Source organism: Coturnix japonica, chromosome 3, assembly GCF_054131305.1.
Source record: "Coturnix japonica strain WE chromosome 3, WE-NBRP24, whole genome shotgun sequence".
NCBI lineage: Eukaryota > Metazoa > Chordata > Aves > Galliformes > Phasianidae > Coturnix > Coturnix japonica.
Genome location: NC_140665.1, coordinates 14,608,505 through 14,634,602, shown reverse-complemented (window position 1 = coordinate 14,634,602; position 26,098 = coordinate 14,608,505). Strand labels below are relative to the sequence as shown.

At 43.5% G+C, this 26,098-nt stretch overlaps 1 protein-coding gene across 2 annotated transcripts in view; it reads right to left on the bottom strand.

Annotated features, from left to right (window-relative positions):
• Window positions 1-24,099, bottom strand: part of JAG1 (jagged canonical Notch ligand 1) — a 35,764-nt gene extending 11,665 nt beyond the window's left edge. For both annotated transcript variants that reach the window (XM_015857069.2, XM_085541061.1), the window contains exons 1-8: window positions 23,555-24,099; window positions 22,656-22,961; window positions 11,835-11,886; window positions 6,311-6,565; window positions 5,287-5,347; window positions 1,305-1,435; window positions 884-1,003; window positions 344-457 (exon numbers count right to left, since the gene is read on the bottom strand). In XM_015857069.2, coding sequence (XP_015712555.1) covers window positions 344-457; window positions 884-1,003; window positions 1,305-1,435; window positions 5,287-5,347; window positions 6,311-6,565; window positions 11,835-11,886; window positions 22,656-22,961; window positions 23,555-23,626 — 1,111 coding nt within the window. In that variant the 5' untranslated portion in view covers window positions 23,627-24,099. The remainder of the gene's footprint in view (window positions 1-343; window positions 458-883; window positions 1,004-1,304; window positions 1,436-5,286; window positions 5,348-6,310; window positions 6,566-11,834; window positions 11,887-22,655; window positions 22,962-23,554) is intronic.
• Window positions 24,100-26,098: the final 1,999 nt, after the last annotated feature.

Genomic DNA, 26,098 nt, shown 5'->3' with positions numbered 1-26,098 from the left:
GAAAAAGCATTTTAATAATAAAATGATAATAATAAGAAAGGGGCATTCAGAACACAGGGGAAGAAATTCACACCCCTAACCACGCACAAGTAGAAATCAGAGTTTGATACAAGCCTGTATTTTACCAACCTCGCAGCATGCTACCAAAATACTGTGTATTCTGCTTCTCTCTAGAAACTGCTTTTAACAAAAACCTCAGCATCGCAATATTAAATAGCTGGTAAAGACCAATGCTAAAGCTGAGAAACATTAAGTAAGCTGTCTTATTTGTTCGTTAGGTATTAGAACAACAAACATAGACGAGGAAGCTAGCACATTTTAATACAATTTTGAAGGGACTTACTATCAGTGCAAGTTGGTCCAGCCCAGCCAGGTGCACACACACACTCAAATCCTGTAGACGTTTCTAGGCAGCTTCCTCCATTGTGGCATGGATCAGAGAGGCAGGCGTGCTCCGCTGCACCAGGGCAGGAGTACATTATGATACAGACTACGGCAGCATCACAAGAAGTCACCCCCTGTTCCTGCTACACACTTCTACATCTGGACACCCATCAGCATTTGATGTATTGTTCTACTGGGCCAACTGTGAATCAAAGCTACTGCCTACTAGGAAGTCATCTTCCACGATGCTTATCAACACCTTGACTTGCACCTGTTTGAGTCAGAGCCAAACTAGGCAACTTGTAGTGATCTCTGGTGAGCAGAAGGCTGATTTGCAGAGATACAAGCTGATGGAGCACAAACATGCAAGTCTGATCTTTATAGCCAGCCCTGACATTAAGACTAACATCAGAAATTGACTTCCCCAACCTCATAAAATCCCCAAACAGCAAAACAATTCGCCATCAGTGGCAGCTCAAGGGCTGCATCACACACTTACCAATCTCACAGTTCTGTCCTGAGTAACCCTCAGGGCAGGAACATTGGTATTTATCGGGGCCAGTGTTGCTGCAGGTACCACCATTCAGACAAGGTGGGTGGGTTCCACAGTAGTTCAGATCTGCAAAAAGGTGATGAGAGTTGGAAAGCTATGGTTTGAAAAGACAAACATCACCAACACTTATGCTTTGCTCTAGAGACTTTATAGAACACATCCACACACAGAACTAGGACTTGACAAAGAAAGCACATATGCTAACAGTGCAGTAACAGCGGAGAATGCACAGCTAAGGTGATGAAGGACAAAAACTCCCACATTTCAGGAGGCTTACTGTGGAGAGAACACACGCATGACTGAGTGAGTAAGTCTGCCAGTGTTAAAATTCAAGAGTTACCCTTGGCTATCCGTAAGATTAGCATACCTTTGTCACAGAGCTGACCACCCCAGTTGGTTTCACAGAGGCATTGCCATGGTTCAATGCAAGTGCCATGGACACATCCTGGGTGTGGAATGCACTTATCACAGTACTGGCCTTGCCATCCATACTGACACCTTCATTTAAGAATAAAAAAAATAGAATTAAAAAAAATATAAACATATACTAGAACAAAGAAACAAACTGAAATACATTAATAGCCCTCCCTTTCCCCCAGTCCTTTAGAATTACATAGATAGGACTGCAGAACTCCAAAGCATTAAGAAAGACTGGGGAGGTGCAGGAGGAGAAGGAGAAGCTATTCAACATTTGTTTGATGGTTTCTTGTAAACAAACATTTTAGTAGTTTTGCCAAGGTCTCTGTAGCTGGCCTCCTGACAAAAGAATAACTGTTCAGAGAGAATCAGCATGAGGCCATTCAGCACAATAATACTCTTTTGGAGCCTCATACAAATGTGGCAGAGAGGGTGGGTGTGCACTACAAATCAATCTCTGGGCTTTGACAGGGTGCATTATAAATTGGAAAAGGAGGGGGGGAGTCAGTGGAAACAACAGTTATCCAGAGATCCTCATAAATACAAAGTTCCAGGCATCGTAGCCATGCTGAGTTTGCAGGATGATGAACTGAACCATAAACAGCGACTCTGAGCTTTGGCAAGGCAGCAGCACAGCATTAGGAATTCTCTCCTCCATCGGAACCTAACCTTATTCTGAACTAGAACTCATACATGGAAAATATAGATTGGGCCACAGTAGGAGATTAAAGAAAACAGCACACGGCAGGATTCTACCAATGCGTTTCAGAGCTTGATTTATGCCTATTTTCAGGTAACAACTAAAATGAATCCAATTCTAAAAAGTTTGAATCTTCATGTTGTGAGAAGAATGCATTATTAAGTATTTATTGCCACTATCAGCGAGTTACTTGAATTATGTTCTTAAAAGGAAGATGCTCTTTTAAAGTAAAGCTCCCATAAAAGAAAGTTCATTTAGGCTTTTACTCAGTTCTCATTACAAGGTATACCAAGGATTCTTCACATTAAAGAATTTGATCTATAGATAGAAGCGAGGAAAACAAGTTAAAAATTAAAAGCAAAGGTTGGTTGAAGTACTGCATTTCATTAACAAGTCCTGAGAGTAATTGATCAGCAGCAATTATGCACTAAGCTGTCACTAAATTATGAAAATAAACCTCTTCTGTACAGAAGTCAGCTAATCTTTCTATTTATAATACCCCCCACCATTCTTCTACAGGCAGTTTCTTCTCATGGGAAAAAGCCAGAGGAATCTGTCTAATGGGTAATCACACGCAGCCAGTGGCGAGTCTGACTTCCCTTCTAAAAATCTCAGGTGACAAACTACATCCTAATTAAACTTTTTTTTTTTTAATAGCCATTTCAATTGCAGCCTATTCAGGGTCAGTGAGAAAATCTTAATAGCTTGTATATAAGAAAATAGCTAGTCCAACTGATGTTTCTTTGTGCACAGAGAACTTGAAAGAAAGTCAGACCAGGCAAAACAACCTCTTTCAAGTATCTCCTGGAAAATCCTTCTTGTAGAGGGAAGATTGTAATAGTGCAGAATGATAAAAGAAATTATAAACATTCCCTTTTATTGTGTATTGCTTCAAAAGCAGCTTGCCTACGAGTTTGTATGGCAGCAAAACTAATGGATCTCGCCTGCAAAAACAAGCACTCAAATCTCAAATTTGACTCCTTCATGCCAAAGTAAAAGGTTTTTTTTCCCTTATATCTCATTTCCTTTAAAGCAGATCTAAACAGAAGTTATTAAGAAAAAAAAAACAACAAAAACACACAAAAGAGCATAAGCCATGGAGCCAAAGATATGGCTTCCTTCAGTCAGATCTTCCACATCTAACAAACAAAATGGGACAAACTATGGGCATGAAAAGAAAAACGTTGGGCATCAATTCCAGAATAAGATTAATGGTAATAATTCCTGATCAATAATATGTAAGCAACACTTTGTCATGAGAAATAGAAAGCTAACTTGCTCTGCAAAACAATTCATGAGTAAATTTGGGTTTGTTGGCAGGCCTGCATTGAAGAAAGAGACTTGCACTAAATGGGAAAAGGATATTTTAAGAATGCTTGCAAGTTGTCCATCGTACCAGAACCCAGAGAAGCTTCTGCTAGGATGTTATTTTTAAACCGTGTTGCATTTGTAACATACAGCCTATATGACTCATCAAAACTTAAAAGAAAATAAAATCTTGCTTCTGCGTTCACTTTAAAGATATTGGTCTAACTTGGCAAGCAGAAGTTATCTGAAAGCACCAGAAGGACAGCATTGTTTCAAGACTATGCAAATCAAGTGTGGGAAAGTTGCACCTTAAGTAAATAAGAGCACTAGTGCATGTCTGGGCAGTGAGTGGGAGGTGACTTAGAAAGAGAAAGGGAAAAAAAAAAGATCTGGAAACAAAGCCTGTTGTTCTGACTAGGAGACAGCAACCCTACAAGGCATGTTTATTCTGATGACAGAGGCACAAAATCGCTGGTAGCCTTGACTGACGCACTCCTCTCCCCATCTGGACCCCCAGCACTTCCTGCCACTTGCTTGGCTTTTTTGTTTTTAATTGAAATATATCTATGTGGTGTTCTGGAGGTTTACCAGCCTATATCAGCACTGCTAAACATTTAAATCCCTTAGCATAACCCAGAATAAGCCTGTCCTGTGGCTTGACTTTCGCTTTGTCACATTGCTTGCAGAAGTTGAGAAGTTACTTCCTACCTTGCATTCAGAATGCTTCTCGATAAAATTGTTTTGTTTTAAAATGCAGAGTACAGAGTCGGTGCACCGTGATTATTTAGGCTGACCTTTCATATAACATAGACCGTCAGACATCTCAGATTTAATTCCTGTTTGAACTACAGCTTATCTAGAAAGAAAAGCAGCTCACTTCATGCAAACGTCTCCGGCAACGGAGAATGCATCAGTATGTTTGTCAAGCAGAAAAAAAAGACTTCTGTTCCTTCAGATGTCGGTGCTTTACTCATGAATACCCAAGCTTCACTTTTAACTTTCCCTACACAGGATCAATGTCACCGCTTTGTAGCCTCAAAAGTGCTGAGCTCCTTATTCCTTAGAAACAGGCATGAGAAAGGGTTACGTGAAAACACAACCAGTCTGCTCATAAAGAATGAGGACAGTTTAATATTTGTTAACCCCGTATTAATAATTGAGAAAGCCTTCCTGTGCCATAAATATACGCTGTATATTTTGAAGCATTCAAAATATTTAGTTGTTGGGTTATGGATAAACTCTGCTTCTCATTGTCTTCTTGCCAGGACAGAACAGACTTCAAAGCGCAGCAGCAAAACTCCACATTCATCAGAGCCTACTGACAAGATTTCATCCCAGCTATTAACCTCTCAGCACTCTGAGCCTGGCTCACAATGGTAAAGGAACAGAAAGATTTAACTAATCCTATTCTAAAGAATGCTTGACTTTTGCCTACTGATCGAAGAAAGCAGGGGTGGGAGGGAGAAAGGGGGAAATGTGAGTGAAAGAGAGAAAAGAGAAGAGAGAAAAGCCACACTGTACTTCAAGCTTGTAGTTGAAACAGCCTATTAATCAGGATAGTGGAGGGGAAAAAAACAACAACAACCAAAAATAAAAACAAACAAACAAAAAAACAAGCCACAAAACATTTGCACTATTTATGCAGCAGCAATTAGTTAGTGCTCATTAGGCAGTATTCACATGATTTATCCCACTCTGGCCCCCAGCCCTCAAAATGCCACCATTTCACAAACCAAAATTCAAATTATCAGTGCATTAAAAGCCTGCTGCACCCTTATTCTGGGCAAGTCCACATGAATAATGTGCCTTGCTCCAAAACACAGCTCCAAAAATACCCTCCCTCCACAATCCTACTGTATTTAGAGTCACTCATTTAATTGCTTGGTGGAGACAAGGAGAGAGAGAGAGATGGGGGAGCATTTACCTGCACTCTCCTGGAATTGTGCAAGAACCATGCTTGGGGCTACATCCCTGACGACAAATAGCTGTTAAAAAAAAAACAAAACGAAAGAATATCAGTGTGCAGCCTGCTCCCTGCATCCTCACACTGGTGGGAAGGTTTTAATCTCTAACCACCACTGTAATCCTACTAAATCCAAGGTTTTGACAAGTCCCCCCACATCAAGTCTATTAGAAAATAAAGTAGGTGACTCCCTGTGATATGAAATCTATCTGCTAGATTTACAGAGCACTGTTCAAAGAGTTGCTGCTATGTAAAAGCAACCATTTCACCTCTGAGCTGCAAGTCACTGAGTCTACAAGTTTATTTTCCTCTGTGGTGAACTGGCGCACTCTCCCTATCTTTACATCTAATTCAAAGCAACTTTTTAACTAGTCTTTATGTTTAGACCTATCTCTGAACAGACAGGATATTAAGATGAGCGTCTATTCAAATTGCAGTTAAACTCAGTCAGCAAGACATGCTGATACTGTTCCTATTCACAGCCCTGCTTTCTCCTCCTGAAATTACTTAGGAAGTTGCCATTCCCTAATAAACACGCTGAACACCAGCTCAGGTAGAGCAAACACCCGGGGACTTTTCAAAGACCAAAGCTTCACACTTGCCAGGTCAGCTCTAAAACAAGTCTCCCTTTCCTGCTTGTCTTGAAGTTCTGCACCAAAGGGGAAATCCTGCCATTGAAGTCAGCAGCAGAACTCCCATTGAAGTCAGTGGGCTGGGTTTTCTTCCCAAGGGCAAAGATGTGGATGCTCAGAGAAAGAACACATCTGCTAAGTAACCCAGTACTAGTGAGATCTCTCCTCAAGATTTTAAAAACAAAGCAGAAACTAGTCTTGTCCTGCCCCTGTGTAACAAGTTACTCACTGTCCCATCAGTCCTCAGCCCTACTGTCAACAGAAACTGATCACTGAATTGCAACGTGGGTACAAAGAACTCAAGTCCTGTCCAAGACTACCGGTAATCCAGGGTTCAGGCATTTGTCACAAACCTTTGTTGCATTCTGGTCCCGTCCAGCCTTCCAAGCAGGTTTTGTTGCCATTCTGGTCACAGGTATGGTGAGTGAAGAAGTCATCCCTCGGTCGACAAAATTTGTTGCATCCAAAGCCATAGTAATGTTCTGCACAAGTAACACGGATTTGATACTCAAAGTGGGCAGCTCCTGTGTTATGTTTCAATGTCTGCCACTGACGGCTTGGATTGATCATGCCAGAGTGGGATGCCTTCTCAATTATGCGATCGGGATCTAAAAGTTAGAAAAGACACCAGAGTTAAACCTTTGTTCAGGTATCATTGCCTACCATGTTTCGTATCTCTAGCTTATCAGACTAGACTCTCCAAGATAGCCAGCTGGTTTTATTAATTTTGTGTTTTAGAGAGTAAGATAAGGCTGCCTTGAAGCTACCAACAGGTCACTGAAATGCACATACAGCCTATAAAGCCAGATACAGCTGAAAGTCAGAAGGAACAGATATCTTACTGTCCATTGCTTATCCCTTTCTCATTGTGCAGACATCCCATAAGAATTAGTGATTAAAGACAATTCAGCTCCCTTTTCGCCAAGCTCCAACAGGCTGGTACATAACGCAGCTAAAAGTTGGCTCTCCCTGCTTCTCCATTACCATTACTGGTATTGGTTTCATTTTAACTGGAATGTTTACAAAGAAGAAGTCATACTACAAAACCCTAATAAAGCGATGTCCACAAACTGAACATAAGCACTACAAAATGTTTGCTGCCTTCTGGGACATTGGTGTAAACACTACTTTGAAAACTAGCAACTTTGGCATTTGGTCAACATCCATGAGTTCTGGCTGAAAAACACCACAAAGTTCTCCCTTCAGATATTAGCTGACACTAAAAACTCAAGATGGCGAGAGCTCCAAGAAGAGAACTCAAATTACGGGATGTATTTGCTACACAATCCCCTTCTCTCAATAGAGCTTTTCAAAGTTTAGACTTTGTTCTCGACATTTAGTTCCAGCAAAGGTTTTCTGGCCTTCTGAGCCCTACAACTGTCTAAATTATGGCTTGAAATAATAATATTTCACATTAGCTTGGAACATTGTATACATCTGTGGTATTTCACTTTGTAGTTCAGGTTTTGTGACTTGAATGATCTGACACTGTCTAACAACCTGCTGCTAGCAAGCACTTGACTGCCGAATGAAAGTTTATCATAAAACAGCCAAAATATCCTTGCACACATAGTTTAAAAAAAAAAAAAAACACAAAAAAACAAAATAAGTACCAGGCTACATTGTTCTGTGTATGGGACCATAATCCCAAACACAGGAAAAGTTTAGGTATAAGGGCAGTTTGCCAACACTATGTTACAAAGCAGTGCGGGAAGCACTAGCACATTCAAGTGTGAAGAATTCAAGTGTATTCACGTTCAGTTTGCTCTTCTGACAACTCCAAAAGAAAGCCTGGAGATTTTATGGAAGCGCTGAAGACTAATGAACCTGCTACAAGACGCGACATAACACATGGGCAGTGTCTGATGTAAAATACTTCTAGATTACTGCTAAAGTCTTTTGATTTTTAGCTTTAAAAAGAACATCCAAACAGGCTTTGCAGGAGTGCTACCTATTGTCAGTTCATCACAAGATCCTGCCTACTTGTCTATAGTTTTAAGAATAGTTAAGTCAAAGCACTTGCTCCACAACCTCAGAAGGGTGCCTATATATGTAAGTAAGCATTTACTGATTTTTATGAGTATTCTTGGCTCAAGTGTGCAGCACTCATTAGCTGTTTACAGTGTGAAATTTAGGGCAACAACTTCTAATGCATCTTCTGGTATTTCTCGTTTTATATTTTCCAATTAAATGCTTTTCTGTTATTTATTATTCATTGGCACTAAGTCCCCAACCTCACATCTTTGTATAAGACTTTCAAAAGCATACAGGCTTTTATTAATTTAGATACCTCAGGACTTTCCATACTGGTATATCCAGAGCAATATCATACCCTGTACTGTGCAGGTGTAAGGCTCTTAGATCTCATCAACAAGATTACTAATTCTAAGAGGTACTTAAGCAGATGCATATCTGTTTGCCTTGAATGGGGCTAGTCAAGCGATTATAGCTCTACTCATGCGTGCTGGAGATGGCTTTGCTGCACTTGCCAAGATTACACCCTGATCTACAGCATAGCTGGAAATGGAATACATTTCCCAAAATACTGAGTGTGGGCATAAAGACATCCTGTTTCTTGTGAGTAAATCAGCTCTATTCCTTTTCTCCTCTAAGTAGTAGAAGGGAATTGACGCTCAACTTAGTATTGCACACCCTCCCACTTGCTTCTCTGGTCTTTTCCTGTTCTCTGTGAGGAACCTCACACAGACAACTGTTTTAGTCCTTGGCACCAGAAAAACAATCACCTTGGAAAAGAGATCTTGCCTCTGTTCTATCATTCTTCCCCTATCTGTCAGCTCATTAGGAAGTATGTCCTTGTTGTACATCTGTGACACCAATTCCTTTGAGTTCAGTCTGTGGATAAGAGCTCAAATGGAAACACCCTTTTTAGTCCACTGGACTTCGTTTTGCTAAGGGCCCAGATGAAAGCCAGCTGCAATCTCACTTTGAATCACAGCTAAAATGCCTTTGATTTGATACATGTTATAAAGCTACTACCGCACATTTAAATTCATAGGCTGACAGACTTAAGATCCGTTTCCATTAGCCATCACCCACAGTTTTCACAATGAAGTATTGGCATGTTCCTTCTTGTATAAGAATTTCTCCACCCTTCCTTATTCCCACCTGTCAGTATGCACTTACACAAGTGTGCTGACCCAGACATCGGGGAAGGCATTGCAACAACTCTTCCATTCTTAGCCTGCACTGACAATGTTTTGAAGTTTTGAAGTGTGCAACCCCAAAGCAGTAGATTGGCTAACAAAACAAGAATTCAACAGGGCTTGAAAGAAGGGGATCTTCATAATTCCCTTGACATCATCAGAGTAAAAATCCCATGCTTTGATAGAAAGATTAGAGGAAACATTATTCAATTAGAAATTGATGAAGCAGAAGAGAGTGGCTTTCTGTACATCTTTAGCTTCCTCTCAGCACTTTGCTGTCACAGTTGCTTCCCTTAGCTTTCTGTGGCTAAACTTTAAAGCTATTAATCTGTCTGTTTATTTAGTGAACAACTGTACCCAAGCTTCAAGGCACAGCAAAATTAGCTACTTTTACTGCCTGCCTTTGCCTTTCAGTGGTCTACCTTCTGGAAATTACAGCTATCAAGCATCAAGAAACAAAATGAACTAAAGAACCAAAGAAATCCAGACTCTATCTAAGCAGTTTGGGTGGCTAAGGACAGTATAATTGATACCAGTCATTTATGATAGCTCTTTAACATAGCTTGAGAGGCAATGGCAACCCCATTGGCATTGTGTATGAAGCAACAGTACCAAGATGGAATCTAGAGAAGAGTAAGGAAACTATTTACATTGAATCTTGGCTCCAGCAAAGCATGATTCTCATCAGCTTCAACAGGGTCAGAATTTAACTGCAAGACACTCTTGGAAGTAAGACAAGAGAGAGTATGTGATTAAAGGAACGTAGGAGGAGTGGAATGTAGAGAGGGGAAGGAAGCATCCATTCCAGGATCACCTAATGACTGCATTGATCAGAAGGGTGTTGAAACTATTGCAAAATACACAAAGCCTACTATACTCAGTTTTTTGAGAGCTATCAGAGAGTACAGAAATGTAGGGTTGGAAGGGACCTCCAGAGATCGAGTTCAACCCCCCTGACAAAGCAGGTTCCCTACACCAGGTCTCACAGTACTTAGAATTCAATAGTAATTAGGGTGAAAGAAAATCCTGGGTATTAAAAAACAAAACAAAAAAAACCCACCCCTCATCACGTTATATGATGACAATTGTTTAGTTCTAATTATTTCCTTAGCTGTTCTTAAAGACATTCCTTAGCTATGGGAAAGCTGACTGTAAGTAAAGTGACTTTACAAAGAAATGGCTTTGTGCAGTACTGTGACTGAAGTGACCTACAGATGGATGCGCGACAACAAAGCCAGTGCAGAAATGCAAATCAGGAACATACATAAGAACTTGTCTGCACTTGGTCAAATGTACTGCTGAGAAATGAGGCAATTTTGTCTGAAGACATTTGTACTTCCAGAACATGAAAGCAAAGAAAGGGTTCATTGTGTAGCTTTGGAAATGCAGTTGTTTCATGAAAAAAGATGAGCTCTAATAATAGCAAAAGTGGCAGAGACCCAGTCTGAAAAAAATCTTCAGATCCTACTGTAAACAAGACCTTCATTTTGAATTCAGGCATCTTCCATTTTTAATACAACTCTGCTGCTGAAGCAATCCATTTTCTACTCCTCCATAAAACATATTTAATCAAGAGCCAAGAGGTTTCCCAGACTGCGCTGGAGTAGAACTTGAGATCACAGGTACTGCAGAAGTGTTGAACGTGGCAGGTTGTAAAGCAAATCACGGACACCACTAAGCAGATCTGTGTAGAAAGGTTCTTGGACTCAAAAAGCTGTTCCCAAACTGTCTATTCTTCACCAATTAAAATGTAAACAGAAAACCACAGCACTGTGTACATTTCTATAAGGCCTTTCTTCTGTGAAGTCCATTTCAGTCAAAGGGGTCTACAAGTGCCGTAAGATTTATGGAATATGGACCGCAATGCTGACATCTCCTTGCTGAAGGAAAAGGCTTGTCATGTCAAAGGCTTACAAGTTCATAGTTCCTCCTGTGGCCTTTACCACACATTATTAAAACCCTACATTGAAAAAAAGAGCTAATTTTGCATACCTGCTTCAGTACCAGTAGGCAGTATACAGAACAGCTCATAATGCCAGGAGACTATATAGCTTCTTCTAGCCAATGGTAAAAGCTCAGCAGAAAACAACTTCAACCAGCCAAAAGACATTCCAGGGGAAAGATTCCCACCCTTGATTTCCAGCCAGCTCTACCAGGTGTTATCAGGTAAACATTTTTTATAGTCCCTGAATACAAGTCTGTAGACATCCAACCCCCAAGGAAGAACTGATAATCATTTGCTTCTCTTCCTCTTCTACAGTCATTAAATGCATCACCTGGCCATTTATTTCTTTTTTTTTTAATGCAGTGTTCAGTTTTGAGAAGCAAACAGTTTGCAGGGAGAGGTCCCTCGTCAGCAACTAAATACCTAAACATCAATCTTAAAAAAAGCAAACAATGCACAAAAAAGAAAAACCAAACAAAATGAGAAAAACTCCTGAACCTTTATTCTCCCTGAGGAGGTGGTGAGAATTAACAGCATCTATTTTTAGGCATGAAACTGCTGGTGCCTAAGTGAGCAAGCTACTCACCCTCTACAGGAAATAAGGAGACAGGCTACTGCAGAGCCCGGAGCAGTTGCTCTGAATTGATTGTGGGAGAGCTTATCACTCTCCTCACTGTTCACAGTAAGCTGGGTAGGCTGCCAAATACCTTTCAGTAGACAGGAAATCAAGGAGCCCGAACAAATTAAACCAAGGGAACAAATACTTACTAGTAGAGTTATCATTGTAATCCCATGCCTCAACGAGCAACGTGTAGGATCTCTGCAAAAGAGAAACAAGAGTTAATTTCAAAGCCACCTGAAGGAAAAACAGTAATACAATTCAGATTCAAAAAATACCTGGTCTGCGCCCAGGAAAACATAAATAGGTAATAGGTTATACTTGAGACAAATGTGATCTCCTTGAAACCCTGTAAGCTACCTTATCCAGTCTGACTTAGGAGACCTTTCACCTTGGATACCTCATCTTTGTCATCATTAATGCATCTTATGTACTTAACCAGGAAGTCCAGCCTTTGACACTATGCTGTAGCCTCAGCTGAGCACATGTGGAATTGCATACTGCACACTGAAGAGAGAAGACACTGAACTAGCATAGCAGCAACAACAACAAAAAAAAACACCACAAAACATCACAAAAAAAAAAGCCAAAACCAAAAACCCAACCAAAAAGGAGCCACCACTCAACAACTGCTTCAAAAGAATTTTACTTTGAGAAAAGCAGTCTTAATTTCCCTGCCCCCAATCATCCTGAAAGCAAGAAGTGTTGCTAAGATTACTGTGCTCTGCCTTGACATCACAATCTCTAGGGACTTTGCTTTTCAGCACCCCCTTTGAAAGCTTTGTCTGCATGAGGGCCATCGCAGCTCCCACAAGTATCAGGTAACTGAGGGAAGAACTGATGGATGTGGGAAGGGGGTGGGCTAAGAGAGAAGCATTGTAAAACAAAGGCTAAAATCGAGCTATTTGGAAGAGCAGGGGAAAGGGAAGACGCGCTATCCACCCCGTGTCACATTTACAGACAAACTAACCTGCCAATGAGCTCCCTAGCACTCCAGTAATAATAATCATCAGCATAAACTAATCAAGAGTGACTCCATGGGTTGGACAGATGCCAGCTATTTCATCTGAGCCACCTTATCTTCAATCCTAACTTGAGAACAAGAGCCATTAAGATGTATTCCCCACCCCCTCCCTTCTCTGGGATATTATTAACTTAGCTGTATCTCTCAAAATTGCCATGTAGCCAGACACAGCCAAACTTAGAGAAGGATTCAAAAAAAAAAACCCTCAAAAATGAGAAAAAGCCAAAGAAGAATAAGACAAAAAACCCAACGCCCTCTGATTTGATAAGTATATTAAGAACTACAAATGAAGTAATAAACGCAACATCTTTCTGGTGGGAACAATAACAGAACAAATATAAACTCTCTCCACGAAGAGCTTTGATGCTTTGCCATAGAAGCTGCGTACTGTAAGGTTTATTTCTTCTTAATTACATATGCACTCAGTAGTGGCCTGCAGCCCTTAACACCTTTTCTCTACCAGAAAGCAAAATGCAGTTGCCAAAATAAACCAAAATAAAGCTGCTACAAGGTGCAGCTTTAAGGCAGACCTCAAATTCCTTAAGAGGACGAGGGGGGGGGGGAAAGAAAAAGAAGAAAGAAAAAGGGGCTGAGGCAGACTGTTTTCTCACGACTGGACACAGCATGCAGCCTCTGAATGAAAACCTAGTTTGTGATGGACACCAGCTTGGAATATAGCCTAAATATGTTTCATATTCAAAGCAGACTGGGATTCCATTTTGTTCACTGATAACTGTGGGAAAATGCTTCAAAAAGTAAGCAAAGCTGGGCAAGCCGAGACATGCATTCTGACTTTTACAGGAAGGCTGCATTGGCCACACCATTTTTGGTTAATATTTCATGAAAGTGACATATTTATTATTAGTCCAGAACAAGTCTCTCAACTTGGAAGAAGCTTCTGAAACAAAACACAAAAAGCACAATGTGATCATTTAACAGTATTGAAAGCAGACTGAAGTTCTTGCATGAATCAATCAAACAAAACTCAAATAGCGCTCCTGAGCCGTTTCAGAGATACACATTGCACTATCATGAATGCCTTCTTACTGGTTTAATTGGAAACAAAGCACAACGTGTTACTGCAGGCTTGAAGAAAAAAAGTGTTATGATATAGAGAATGAATTATGACAACTAGCGCTATTTCCAATAAAGTTAAGGATGTTTTCCTTTCGGCCTTGCATAATTGTTTTGGAAGATATTTTGTCTAAACTCATAGCAACAGTTACCGGTTGGTTCTCAGGACTGTTTACCAACACACCTAGCCCTTAAGGAAAGGAAAGGCTGAATCCTGGCTTTAAGTACTGATGTTGCTAGATACCTGCGTGACCACTTTCCAACAGGAGTTTGTTTACAGAGTAAAGAGCTTCTGCTTAACTGGATAGAAATAAAACACAGGGAGGAAAGACCTCCCCTAGCAACTCCCTTGTTTCTATGTGCCCCCTCTCACCTCATCTGACATATTTTAAATAAGGAATCCCTATCCTGAAAAGGGAAGGTATCAAGAATGGCAGTTTAATCTCTAGGCTCAGTTCCTCTCAGCACGGGGCAGAGAAAGGACAAGACTTTGCGCTCAATACAAAAAGCACAGACCCCCACGTTCCCACAACAGCAGTAAGTTGCCCCTCAGCAATACAGCCATCACATAACTCTAACCAATGCCTCCCCACCACTGCCCCAAAAAAGGGCCCTGTGCAAAGACTGAACCATTGTTATATTTTAAAAGTGCATATCATCCCCACTCTATAGATCAACAATTAAGATATCTCAGGAATGACTACTTACAGTGAGGAGGTTTAAGTTTTCCCATGCCCACAGCTGACCTCTGCCCATCTTTGAATAAATATATATATATCCAGACACAAGAATTCCACATCGTGCACCTTATTCCATCAAAGCGATGTCCTAAGCAAAGAAGCAGCGGTGAACTTTCTGGAGTCACACCCAATTAGCCACTGTAAGACTGAGCTTGACCAGAAGGCAGAGACTCTGACTTGAGAGGAAAGGCAGTTTGAAAGGAACAGCAAGCTGACACAGCATCCACAGACTGATCCACCCAGAGGGCTGAAAGGCAGCACAGTCAAATTTAAGCGTAAGTCCTATGAGTTAAGCTATGAGAGGATGGAAATGATTGAGATCACTCTCCAAATAAAATAAAGCGAGCAGCCATATGCAAGGGTTGTTTTCCTGAGTGACAAGCTACCATTTCTTAGCCTCAGCCCACTGATAATACAACTCACTGAAATCCATCAAAGAAAGTCCCTTTTAAGGGCCTGAAAGAGTAATACAGCATATTTTCTAGTTACTTAAATATCTGCAGCTCTAACTAAACAACAGGCGTTCAAAGCTCTTTTATCTGCTATTTCTTCTTCTCTTCATCCAGATATCTGTCCAATAAAGGTGTCTTTATACTCTGGCTTCTACAGACATTCTGTGTGACAGAGGAAGACCAAAACATCAGGCTTATTAGCAAAAGGACAGCCTCCTTTTGAAAGAGGCTGCAACTTGTCAAACTTCTTTCCCTTCTATCCTTGTGGTTAAACCATGCAAGAGCTTTGCTGAGCATGTGAAACCATGACTAGACAAATGCAGTGGGAAGTTTGCATTCTTAATGTTGTGCCTGCTCCTCCCTCTGCTGAACAAGGAGAGCAGGTTAAGCTCAGCCATGTTCTTCTCCTCATGCACTCCCAGCCAGGCACAGCTGCAAAGACTCATCTCAGAACAGTCCTCAGTCTCTGCCTGCCCACTAGGAAGAAGGCTAGGAGCTGGGCACACTATCATGGGGGCACAGCACATTGAGGGAGCTGCTGCAGTCTCTCTGCCCTTCAGCTAGAAGGGGCTGAGACAAAGAATGGATAAACAGTAGTAGTTCAGAGCTCCCAAAAGGCAGGAAGGAGGGCAGCTCTGAGCACATTTAAGGCTAGGCACAAAACCACTTCCCCTAAAAGTCAGCAGGGCTCTCCCTTGAATGCTCCTGCTGCCACATGGCAAGTCACAATGACGCCATGCAGTTGCATCACCACGTCATGCCACAGTCAGCCAGTGAACCCTGACAATAGAGTGCTCCTCCACAGGAGCTGAAGACAACTGGTTCCTCATCCAGAGAAATTACATTACAAAAGAGAAACGATTTCCTTGGTTCTTTCTTGAACACAGTCGGGAAGCAGTTCTATGGCCCAGTTGACACAAGGCTAAGGCAACAACTCATAAGTTGTTAGTCTCTTAATTCTGCATACATTGGCGTAGCAAGCTGTAGTGATTTTATGCATCTGAGTTCCTGACCAAGTGCTAGGCTGAGCCTCAAACAGGCATGTCTCATCAGAACATGCCCAGGTGAAAATGCAAGCACAATGTTCTTTCACTCTTCATTTTGAGCACTACCACCATCGCTGTTAGTGCTGGTAAACACTTCAGTGCCATTGAAAGAATATACAAAAACAAATTTAATTCATTGGCAACTTACAGGAATGACTTTCACCCACCATACCAGCTTGGCATAAGCCAAGCCAGTAACTGAAGATCATCACGATGCAACTCCTTCCTGCCAGATGATGAACACAAAGTACCACTATCCAAACTATGCATGTGCTTAAGCATCCAGTAAATCAGCCTGATCTCTGATCTGTCAAACTTGCTGGAATAATGAGTGTCCTGTGAATACATAATGTGCTGAAGTTGCCATTGTGCGAAGTAAGTCCATGGTTTGTCTGGGAGCCGAGCAATGCTGAGTCTACTGCTGCTTCCTGTTGCTTGTCCTGTATTAGCATTATTTTTGGATAGGCCCCATTATGTTCTGTAATCCTCCCTGCAGTCAGTATGGCCACGCTATTGTTCTGGGTTAATATTAGCAGTCAGTGTCGCTGTCTGGGTGGCCAGGCTACAATGTATTCCAATCATAAAACTAGCGTGCATTAATGAAACAATGAACTGGGTTAGAGGGGGGTGACTTTGGATCCATCCCTCCCACTGCTCTTCTTAGAACGTACGTATATTTATACTGTGTGATGTTATATGTAAAAATCTTTCCTTTTAAACTAAAGATTTTAGGTGACTGCAGCTACTGAGGTGCATCACACAATAACAGCATTTTAATCAGCACCTTATCTGGTTACAGGGTGATTTTCTCACGGAGCCCCGCTTGTTAAAGGCTGGTAGATAGGCCAAGATGTCAACAGTTGCTTTTGACCTCCCCCAACAAGCAGATTACCTGCTTTTATCAGTCCCCCTACCTGTTTAAAGCATCCCACTGATAATTAAATGCACCAGTTACAAAAGGGTGGCAAGGTTAATAGAGAGAATACCTAGTAGCCAGCCAAGCAAAACAGTCAGGTTCACATAGAGCAAGCCTGAACAAGAAGCCTTTCTACTTATTTACCTAAGTGCATAAGAACTGGGTCGAGCTGGTAAAGGACTCGGGATGTTTGACTACTTACAAACCACTTTAACCACTTCTATCCACATTTTACAGCTTTTTCTGAATACTACAACAATAATGAGTATAATTTAAGCTGTAGAAGAGTGACCACAGAGCCATGAGCACCAGAGAAACAAGAAAAGATTGTAACAACTTCTAATTTTCACATCTCTTCCCATTTAAGATGCATATGGCTCACATTTAAAATTATTATTAGAACTGAATTAAGTAACATATAAAACTTCTGTCCCTCAGCAGAAATGCTAACTTTAGTCTGATTGTTCAATGGTGATCCTGTCTTTAGTTTTATCTATATAGAAATGCTTTTAAGAAACTTAAGCTTGAGGTTATTGCAGGGCACTGGAGGTACTGAAGCTGGAATAAATGCCATAAATGCAAGCCTCTCAAACTGCACATCTCACACCATGAACTGAGGCCCAACTTTACCAGCTTCCCAACTCATTTACTTCTACTGAGGCCTTCATTCCACAACCAAGCAGTAAGTTTCCCCAGCTAGAAATTTACGCATAAAGCATCAATTTTATGCAATTCATTTTTAGACATGCAGAATTCCAGCTGCATAAACAAGCCGACAGCACTGGATATATGCAGTCTGAGAAAGTTTCAGAATAAGCTTCAACATGAGGCCCAATCCAGCTGCCACTGAAGCTAAACTGGAGCGGGCCTTCATTATGTAGCACAAGAACAAAAGTTCTGGAAGCAGGCAGGATTTATTTTTAGGCATATTATGGTAATATAATCAAATGGATTTACCAGGAAAATGAAGTCCTGAACTGACTGGAACATAAATATCTCTTTAGAACATGTAACAAGTCCAAAACCCCCAAGTAGCTGCATTGCTTCTCTGCAGTCCTGGGGAAAAAAACACAGCTTCACAGATGGTAATTACACTCCAGAGGTCAGTTAATACTCTCAGCTCCATCTTGGCTAGTCATCCCAGGCAAAACACTGCACTTTAAGTGCTGAAGATTTATTCTTATTAGTGAACAACAAATGACGGGGTGCGAGTATTACTTGATTGATATGCATTTTGTTATAGCATTTTCTTCTGATCTGCCCCTGCTCCAAGATGATTTAGCAGACATTCCTTAAGAAGAGCTTAAACAAACTGACCATGTGCTACTGCAAGTTCTCAAAAGCTCACTGCAGAGAGGGGAAAAAAACCCACAACACAGAATAAAATCAAGCTTTAGTTGTATGATTGTTACCTAATGGTTTGAAATTATATAAAAGAAATAGAACAACAACACATGCAACAAAACAAACAAAGATGAAAATAAAACAACAATAACAAGAGCAGCTGAATGATGTGATGCTTTTCTCTCAAAAGGCCACTGCATTAATTAATGAGGCACAGATAAATATTTTGGAAGCCTCTTTGTCAAGGCAAGGGGGAAAAAAGGAAATAATGAATCTTAAAAACTAGAACACAACACTAAAGCTCTTTTGTTTCCTTCTTTCTAGCCAGAAAAAGCAGTGCCTACACAGAGGACATCTTTTACATCACCAGGAACCAGAAACAGTAAGATTTGTCATTAAAAGAAGGGAAAGGCCAAATATTTTATCTTTTAAAGATGGAATTAAAACATTCAAAACACTTTTTCCATCATATTTTACACTAAAGCTATCTAGATGCTGGAGGGTTTTTTCCACCCTCAGTAGTTTCCTGGTGGGTTGGTGCAATTGGCCCCAATATTAAATAATTACAAGGATCATAATTTCAGGATAAACAAGCTGTTTCAAATTAGAGCTGTGCATACCAGAGGAACTGCCAACTTTGACCTGCTTCTTACTCACAGCCTCATCAAATCTGCAAAAAAACCCTCTCTTCACATAAAAGCAGAGTTTACTGCTAAGCTTTGCTTTGTTAATGCATGTGTGGCTCCCTCAAGGTACAGCACACATCAGACTATGAATGTCGCTTGATTCCTTAAGAAAGGCAAGAGATTTGATTTATGCCAGAGAAGAGCATGTGTCTACCCAAAAAAACTTGTTGGGACCAACTTTGACAAGTGGAACATGGAAATTCTTTTGTTCCATACTTTTTCTGCGTGGCTTCATAAGCCAAGCCTGCCCAGCAAGAAAAATCAATCAAGTCTCTAAAAGAACATATGAGTAAGGCCTAGCTGTGTGTATATATTTTAAAACTATTATTATCATTGCAAATTAGTGTAGAACTGCAAGCTACTGCAGGGGTGGCTTTCCGGATGCACTCTAGTGTGTTTTTATGTGCTGGTCTGCTGCCCTGTTCCCTAGCAACTTTGTCAAACCTCCAATCACTTAAATGAATTTACGGCCCACCATCTCCCCAGCCATTACTCACAAGGATTCATATCAAAACTGACAACAGCTAACTGCGTGAGTCTGTAATAAGTCTCCAGAGCTTCAAATCTACCTTACAACTAACAGCACATTTACATTACACATCATTTTCTTTGTTCAGAAACTCTAAAACAACGTACCTATTTTTGACAAAAGACCAGAGGGGCAGCTTGACTGGGAAGAAGTGCTTTGAGTTTCCCACCCCAACCCCCATTTTCTTGTTGCTTTTTTAAAGTCACAAAGGCAACAAGAGTTTGGAATGTTACATCCCAGACAAACCTCCCTTGAACAACAGAACACAAACAACTCATACACAGAGATGGGCATGAATTTTCAAGCACAACACCATTAACGTTTCAGTTTAGCTCCAGTTTCTTCAAATATACCAACTGAAAACTAATGGTAAACTTCCATGATTACCCACATTTGTAAATCTCAAGCTGATCTCACGCTTTGACTAATCAGTGTTAACCCATCTAAAGAAATTGTTTTAAGTGCTGAAATTTCAGCATCAGATTTGAGTTGGCTCATTAAGTTTACCAGTTTATCTTGAGAGCTTTCAGAACTACTTAAAAATGATTTCTGTACACAGTTTTAGTACAAACAAGTGCCTCGTCACATTAGATATTCTTTTGTTCCAGTGCTATTTAGAAGTCACAGTGGCTAAGCAAAAAGCCGTGTCCTGTGAAGTTAAAGCTGGGATGCAGGCTTAAGGATTAATTAAGGACAGTCATCACAAGCTCAAAAACAATATTTTTGCATGGAAAAAAAAAACAAACAAAAACATTTAGTCCAAAAATTTCCAGTTGCAGGAAACAGTTGTCAGAAGTTGATGAGCTTTACTCATTTTGCAGGCTGCACTGGAGTTACTCTGCTGCTCTGCAATCCCAATCATTCAGCAGGACAACAGACACATTTCTTCCACTAAAGAAGCAGGGGAAAAAAAAAACCTTCTTCCATGGTTCCCAGAACCTCCAAGTCCTTCTACTACACTGAAGATTTCCCTTCCTAGTGATCCTAAGGACAGAAGAGTGTTAGCAGGCCAAACTTTGCTTTTCACATCTTTCCTATATACACGTATCTTCAGATCCAAGGCATTTAAATGACTGGGAGCTGACTGGTGCAGGGGGGAGATGTCCCTAACTTTTCTGAACAAAAAACCAACCAAGAAAAAAAAGCCCTGCAGTACAAGCATTACAGCCACTGGCAGAGCTTCAAATACCTCAGATTTTTACAAAACCCTTTTCTCCCTTTGATGGCATATTTGATAACAGTTTTATCTCATTCATGTTGGAGGAGAAAAAAAAAAGAAAAAAAGAGGAAGAAAGGACAGACTTGTACTTCCAACAGAGAATACTTTTGTTAACTCTGCTATTGTACTCTGTAATATTATCTCCATAAAAACGCAGGCTTGATTTCACCCTTCTGCCTCTTCAGCCTTTGCTGCTCCAGAAGTCACAACTGACAGAGAAGGCAGGTAGGAGGCAGCACAGGACGCTTCAAGAACTCGTAGCTGCCTACAGCACTTGGCCACAGGACTGACAAAGTGGGTGTCTGCACTACAACTGGAGGAAGGAATGCTTTCGGGGCGGGCTTTCCCCCCCCCCAAAAAAAAAAAAACAACTCCACGCCCTCACAGCAACCAGACCTTATCTGACTATAGGAAGGGCCAAGCTCTGAAGAGTGCCGAAAATCTACAAATGCTTCCACCTCTCCAGCAATGATATAGTGACACAGGATAGGAAACAGGATTCACTCCTCCCCTGCTTGCACGCAAGAGCCCTCCACCCCTTGCAAAAATGACTGTAGGCATCTAGGTTAGGATGACTGGATATTCAAAACTGCTGAGCATCAACATATCCCAAGGCAGTCACTGGGAAAGTGTGTGCTCAGCACCTTTGGAGAAGGGGAGGGGGAAAAACAGTTTCGTTTCCTAGGTGATCTTTAAATACAAGTTTTAGGAACATAAATTTGGGAGTTTTCTGCTAATATACCAAAGCATCTGAGAGAGCCACCCCAAAAGGCAGACTGCCATGTGTGCACAAAAGCCCCCCCACATTGGCCATCCTCAGCTTTCACTTGTGCATTGGCAGCACTGCTGGGCACAGAGCAGTGACCCTGTAGTACTGAGACCATGGCAGTGGCAGTCTTACATACCCCCAAACCCTACTGCATGAATGGGTCACTGTCCCATGTGATGGTTGTTTTGGAAGGGTGGTCCTTAGGGTCTGTGCAACAAGTACAGGACTCCTCTGTAGGTCTAACCATATTAAGGCTCGAGCTCTCCAGAAGCAACAAGAAACTCTGAAGGGCAAGCCAGCATTCTGCACGTGACCACCAATGAGGCAGATCTCAACTAATGAAGAGGTCACCCCCACTGTTGTCCCACAAGGCTGACCGCTGTTTACTGAAATGGACAACAGTGGGAAAGTGGCTGGCAAAAGGCCTCACAAAGTTTTGCAAACTGGGAAGCCAGAATCTATGGATCACAGAGGCAGCGTGCCAGAAAAGGCGCACTGTGGGTAAGAGAGGGTGAGATGGACCAAAGCTATGGCCAGGCTCCTGCCTTAGCCTCCAGAGTCTGCACATACCTCAAGACACAGCAAGCTTCCCAGGGAAGCTGGCAACCAGCTCACCCAGAGCAGCAGCAACTCCCATCAACACCAAGCAGCACAGCGAGATTTCCCCTGGGGGAAGCAGGAAGCTCTTCCCAAACACGCTCCAGGGAAGGAGGCCAGCTATGACACACACTTTTCACACGGGATCCCTCCACAGCCCCCAACCCACCGCTCCTTTGGCTTAAGCCCAAGGCTTCACTGCTTTGGAAAAAAAAACAAAATAAAAAACAAAAAATAAATAAATGAACTCCTGACCTTCTAATTCTCAAGAGGCTTATTCATGCCGTAAAGTGCAGAGATACAGGGTTTGCTTCCCTGACCCATTTAGATCCCCCTCGCTGCACATCTGACTTTCAAATCGAACAGGCTGAGCATTGTGAGCCCCAGGGAACACAAACAAAAACAACCACCGCGTTTCACTCGTTCCTGCCGCTCTGTGCCGGCTCCCCTCGCCGAGGCGCCCGCCGCCTCCCCAGCCCAGCGCCTCCATCCCCGCACCAGGAGCCGGAGCTGACCGCAGCGAGCCGAGCTCCGGCAGCACCATCCGGCAGCGCGGAGCGGGCCGCGCACTCACCGGCCAGGCGAAGCTGAAAGGGATAACAATCCGGTTCTTCTCATTATTCCGGCCGTACTTTAAATTGAAGGTATTCCCGCCGATGACAGGGGTGGATTTGGATCCGAAGCTGCAAGGGCCGCCAGCAGTGACCCGCGATTGGTACTCCTTGAGGCAAACTTTAAAGTAGGTGTCACACTCATCTTTGGTGCACTTTTTATCTCCGGGGTTTCGAGTGCCGTCGCAGCAGTTCCCATTCTGCAGCACGCCGTTCACATTCTGCACGGATAAGATCTCCAGCTCGAACTGTCCCGATGCTGACACCACCTGCTCGTCCCGAGAAAGAACCGCAGGAAAAAACAAAAAAAAGAAAAAGAAAGAAAAAGAAAAAAAACAAGAAACGAAAAACACGGTTACCTCACCTTCCACCCCAAACAACCCTACGGCAGCTCTGCAGGCAGGGGAAAGTCATCTTAAAGGCAGCTCGCTTTAGAGAGGCACGCACAGAGCATTAAGGGGGGTAAAAAAAAAACACCAAAATCCAGCTTTTTCCCAGCAAATACCCATGAGAAAGGCTCGTCAATGATCCCAGCAGCTCGGATGCTGGAAAAGAACCCGAAGCCCCGAGTTCTCAAAGGCTCCGCGGGGCTTCGCAGCCCGTCAGGAGCGGCACGGAACCTCTCGGAGGGCGGCGGACGGGACGAGCAGCACCGCGCTCAGCCACGGTGTAAAAAGCTAAAAGTCAACAAACCAACCCAAAAACCTCACACACTGCACATAAAAACAGGAGGGAGAGGAAATAAGCCCGAAAACAAGCGATACGCGCTGACGGCACTCGGAGCCTCGCCTCGCCGCACGGACCGCTGCCCTCCCCGCCCCGCGGCTCTCGGAACCCCCGAGCAGAACCGCCCCGCACGTACCTGAGCCCGCAGCCCCAGCAGGGCCAGGAGGAGAACGAGGGAGCGCGCCGCCGCCCGCCGGGCCGCACGCATGCCGCCGCCGCGCTGCCCGCCCGCAGGCCAACGCCGCTCGCTCCGGGACGCGCCGGGGAGGGACGGAGGGAGAAGAAGAAGGAGGAGGAGACGCCGCTGCCGCCGCCGCCGCCCGCTCTATATACCGCGCCGAACAACGCCGCTTTTCAGGCGCTTTCAATAGCGCCCCGGTCTTCAATGCAAAGCAGCCCGGCCTCCTTTTATTCTCCTTATTCTCTCGCCTCCCTCTTTTTTTTTTCTTTTCTTTTTTTTTTTCCCCTCTCCTTTCTTTTCGTCGTCCGCCCTTTTTTTTTTTTTTCTTTTCCTCTTTTATTTGATTCTGGCGATTATTATCCCGATCCTTTTATTGCTTTCAGGTCGCCGGGCAGCGCGCGGCGGAGGCGCCCCCCGGGACACACACATACACACACACCCCCCCCCACGCACACATACACACACGCACATGCAGCGCACGCACCGCCCGCCGCCCGTCTGGCAGCGCCGCCGCCGCTCGCCTTCATCTACCCCACGGCGGCAGGCGGGGAGCCCGCCCGCGCGCGCATGCGTCCATCCATATGCATGAGGGGCAGGAGGAGGGAAGGCAGGTACCGACGGCACCGGGAGGCGGGGAGCGGAGTGAAGCTCCTAAGGACGGAGGCGGGCGGTGGGCTCCTCCCGCCCCGAGTCCCGGCTGGCTCGGGGTGAGCCGTCCGTTCATCCATCCGTCCATCCATCCATCCATCCCGCCCCACCTGGCGGAGCTGCGATCCCCGCTGCAGGTGGTGGCAGCTCGCGGCAGCTCGCGGCACCTGACGCCAAACGGCTCGGCACGAGCCCCTCGGGGGAGCCGGAACGCAGATCGCTCCCTCCCGGTGCCGCATGGTCCCTCCCGCTCAGCCCGGCTCGCCAGCCGGTATTTTCCGTCCATCCCGAGTGGGAAAACGGCCCCGCAGCCCCGCATGCTCCACAGTGAGTGCCGGGTTTCGCCACCGCTCGCTGCCGGCAGCGGGCTCTGCAGGACTCCGTGCCGCAATGGTTTGGTTTGCACCGTAGCAAAAAAGCGTTCGGGAGCGCTACCCGAAGAGCCGCTCGTTAAAAGGCACGGAGCAAACGAACGGGAACTTCGGTGTATCTCTGGGTCGGGCAGTTCCCCGAGCCCCGTCCAGAGCCGGTGAGTGCTGGGGGCTGCCCCGGGCCCTGCAGACACCGACCCGGTCCTGTGTCCTCTGATCCCGTCCTGATGTAACACGGCAGCGTGTGTCTGTGTTACACACCTGAGACTGTGAGAGAGGAAATAAGATTTTGGACCTCATTGTACCTCCTTTGTTTTCATGTCCTATGACAAAAGGGCTGTGCATGCCTGTCCTTAATTGGGTGAGATCTGTGCTGGCAGTGCCCGCAGCCCTGACCCCAGAGCCATGCTCACACCTCAGCCATGCACCTGTGAGCTCAAGCATAGGTTCCATACCAGCACCTGGGAAATGCAGCATTGCTTAGCACTCCTCACTCCTTTTTCAACCCAGAAGCTGTAACAGCATCAGTTGTTCCTTACTCAGAGCTGTTACCTTTCCTCAGGCTGATAAACCCTTGTATCTTCTCCACAACATGGCTGCAGTTTGGTGAGACGAGAACCAGCATCTCTCCTGTGTTTCGAATGGCTTCTCCTAAGCTTCCACAGCCAATCTGAATGTTACTCATTTACAAGTGCCACACAGCTGCTCCTCTGGGCCTTTAAATACTCTGCTGCCTGCTAGTAGGCTGTGTACCTCTAGGGCAGGTCTGGAGTTGGCCTTTCTGTGAAAGGTTACTCCACCTGTTTGACTCCAGTGCTTAGGAAACCCAAAGCGCTGGTTCCCACAGTGCTTGTGACTCAGCAGTGAAGCTGTCCTTAAACAGAATTACTTGTCCAACAACTTTAAATGCTTTGCAAGCACTTACAAATTAAGCCTCCCAGTGTCTTGAGATGCTAAGTATTACTGATAGGTAAACCAAGGCAGAGTGAGTAGTGTAGAAGTGTATTGCGAGCCCTCTGACTTGCGGCTCTAGAAGACACGGTGACCTCACAGAAGTCGAAAGCAAAATCTCAACTTATTGAGGCCCAGATTTCACCTTTGAAGTCCCATCTCCTGCTTTTCTTCACTGAACTCTCCGGGCCATTAGCCTCTGCAAAGCAGCACTGAAGATCAACTGACTGTGCAGCGTTATGCCACTTGAGGATCTTTTTGCAGATGCCCATTCCACCACGTATACAGCAAGGTACGAATCACTACATGTGTGAGTGGGACCTGAATTGTGGTTGCTTTGAGTAGCCTGAGACTGATGCATTTGAGATTCCTGGTGTAATGCCATTCTTGCACATATTCATGTCACACGAGGTGCAGAGCCAACATATCTTCCTTTGAGGCCAGTGAAGAACTGTTCAATTTCTGGCTCTCAGCTTTTTGCATTGCGTAAAGTTACTTCCTGTTAATCTTCCTATTCTGACATAATGAT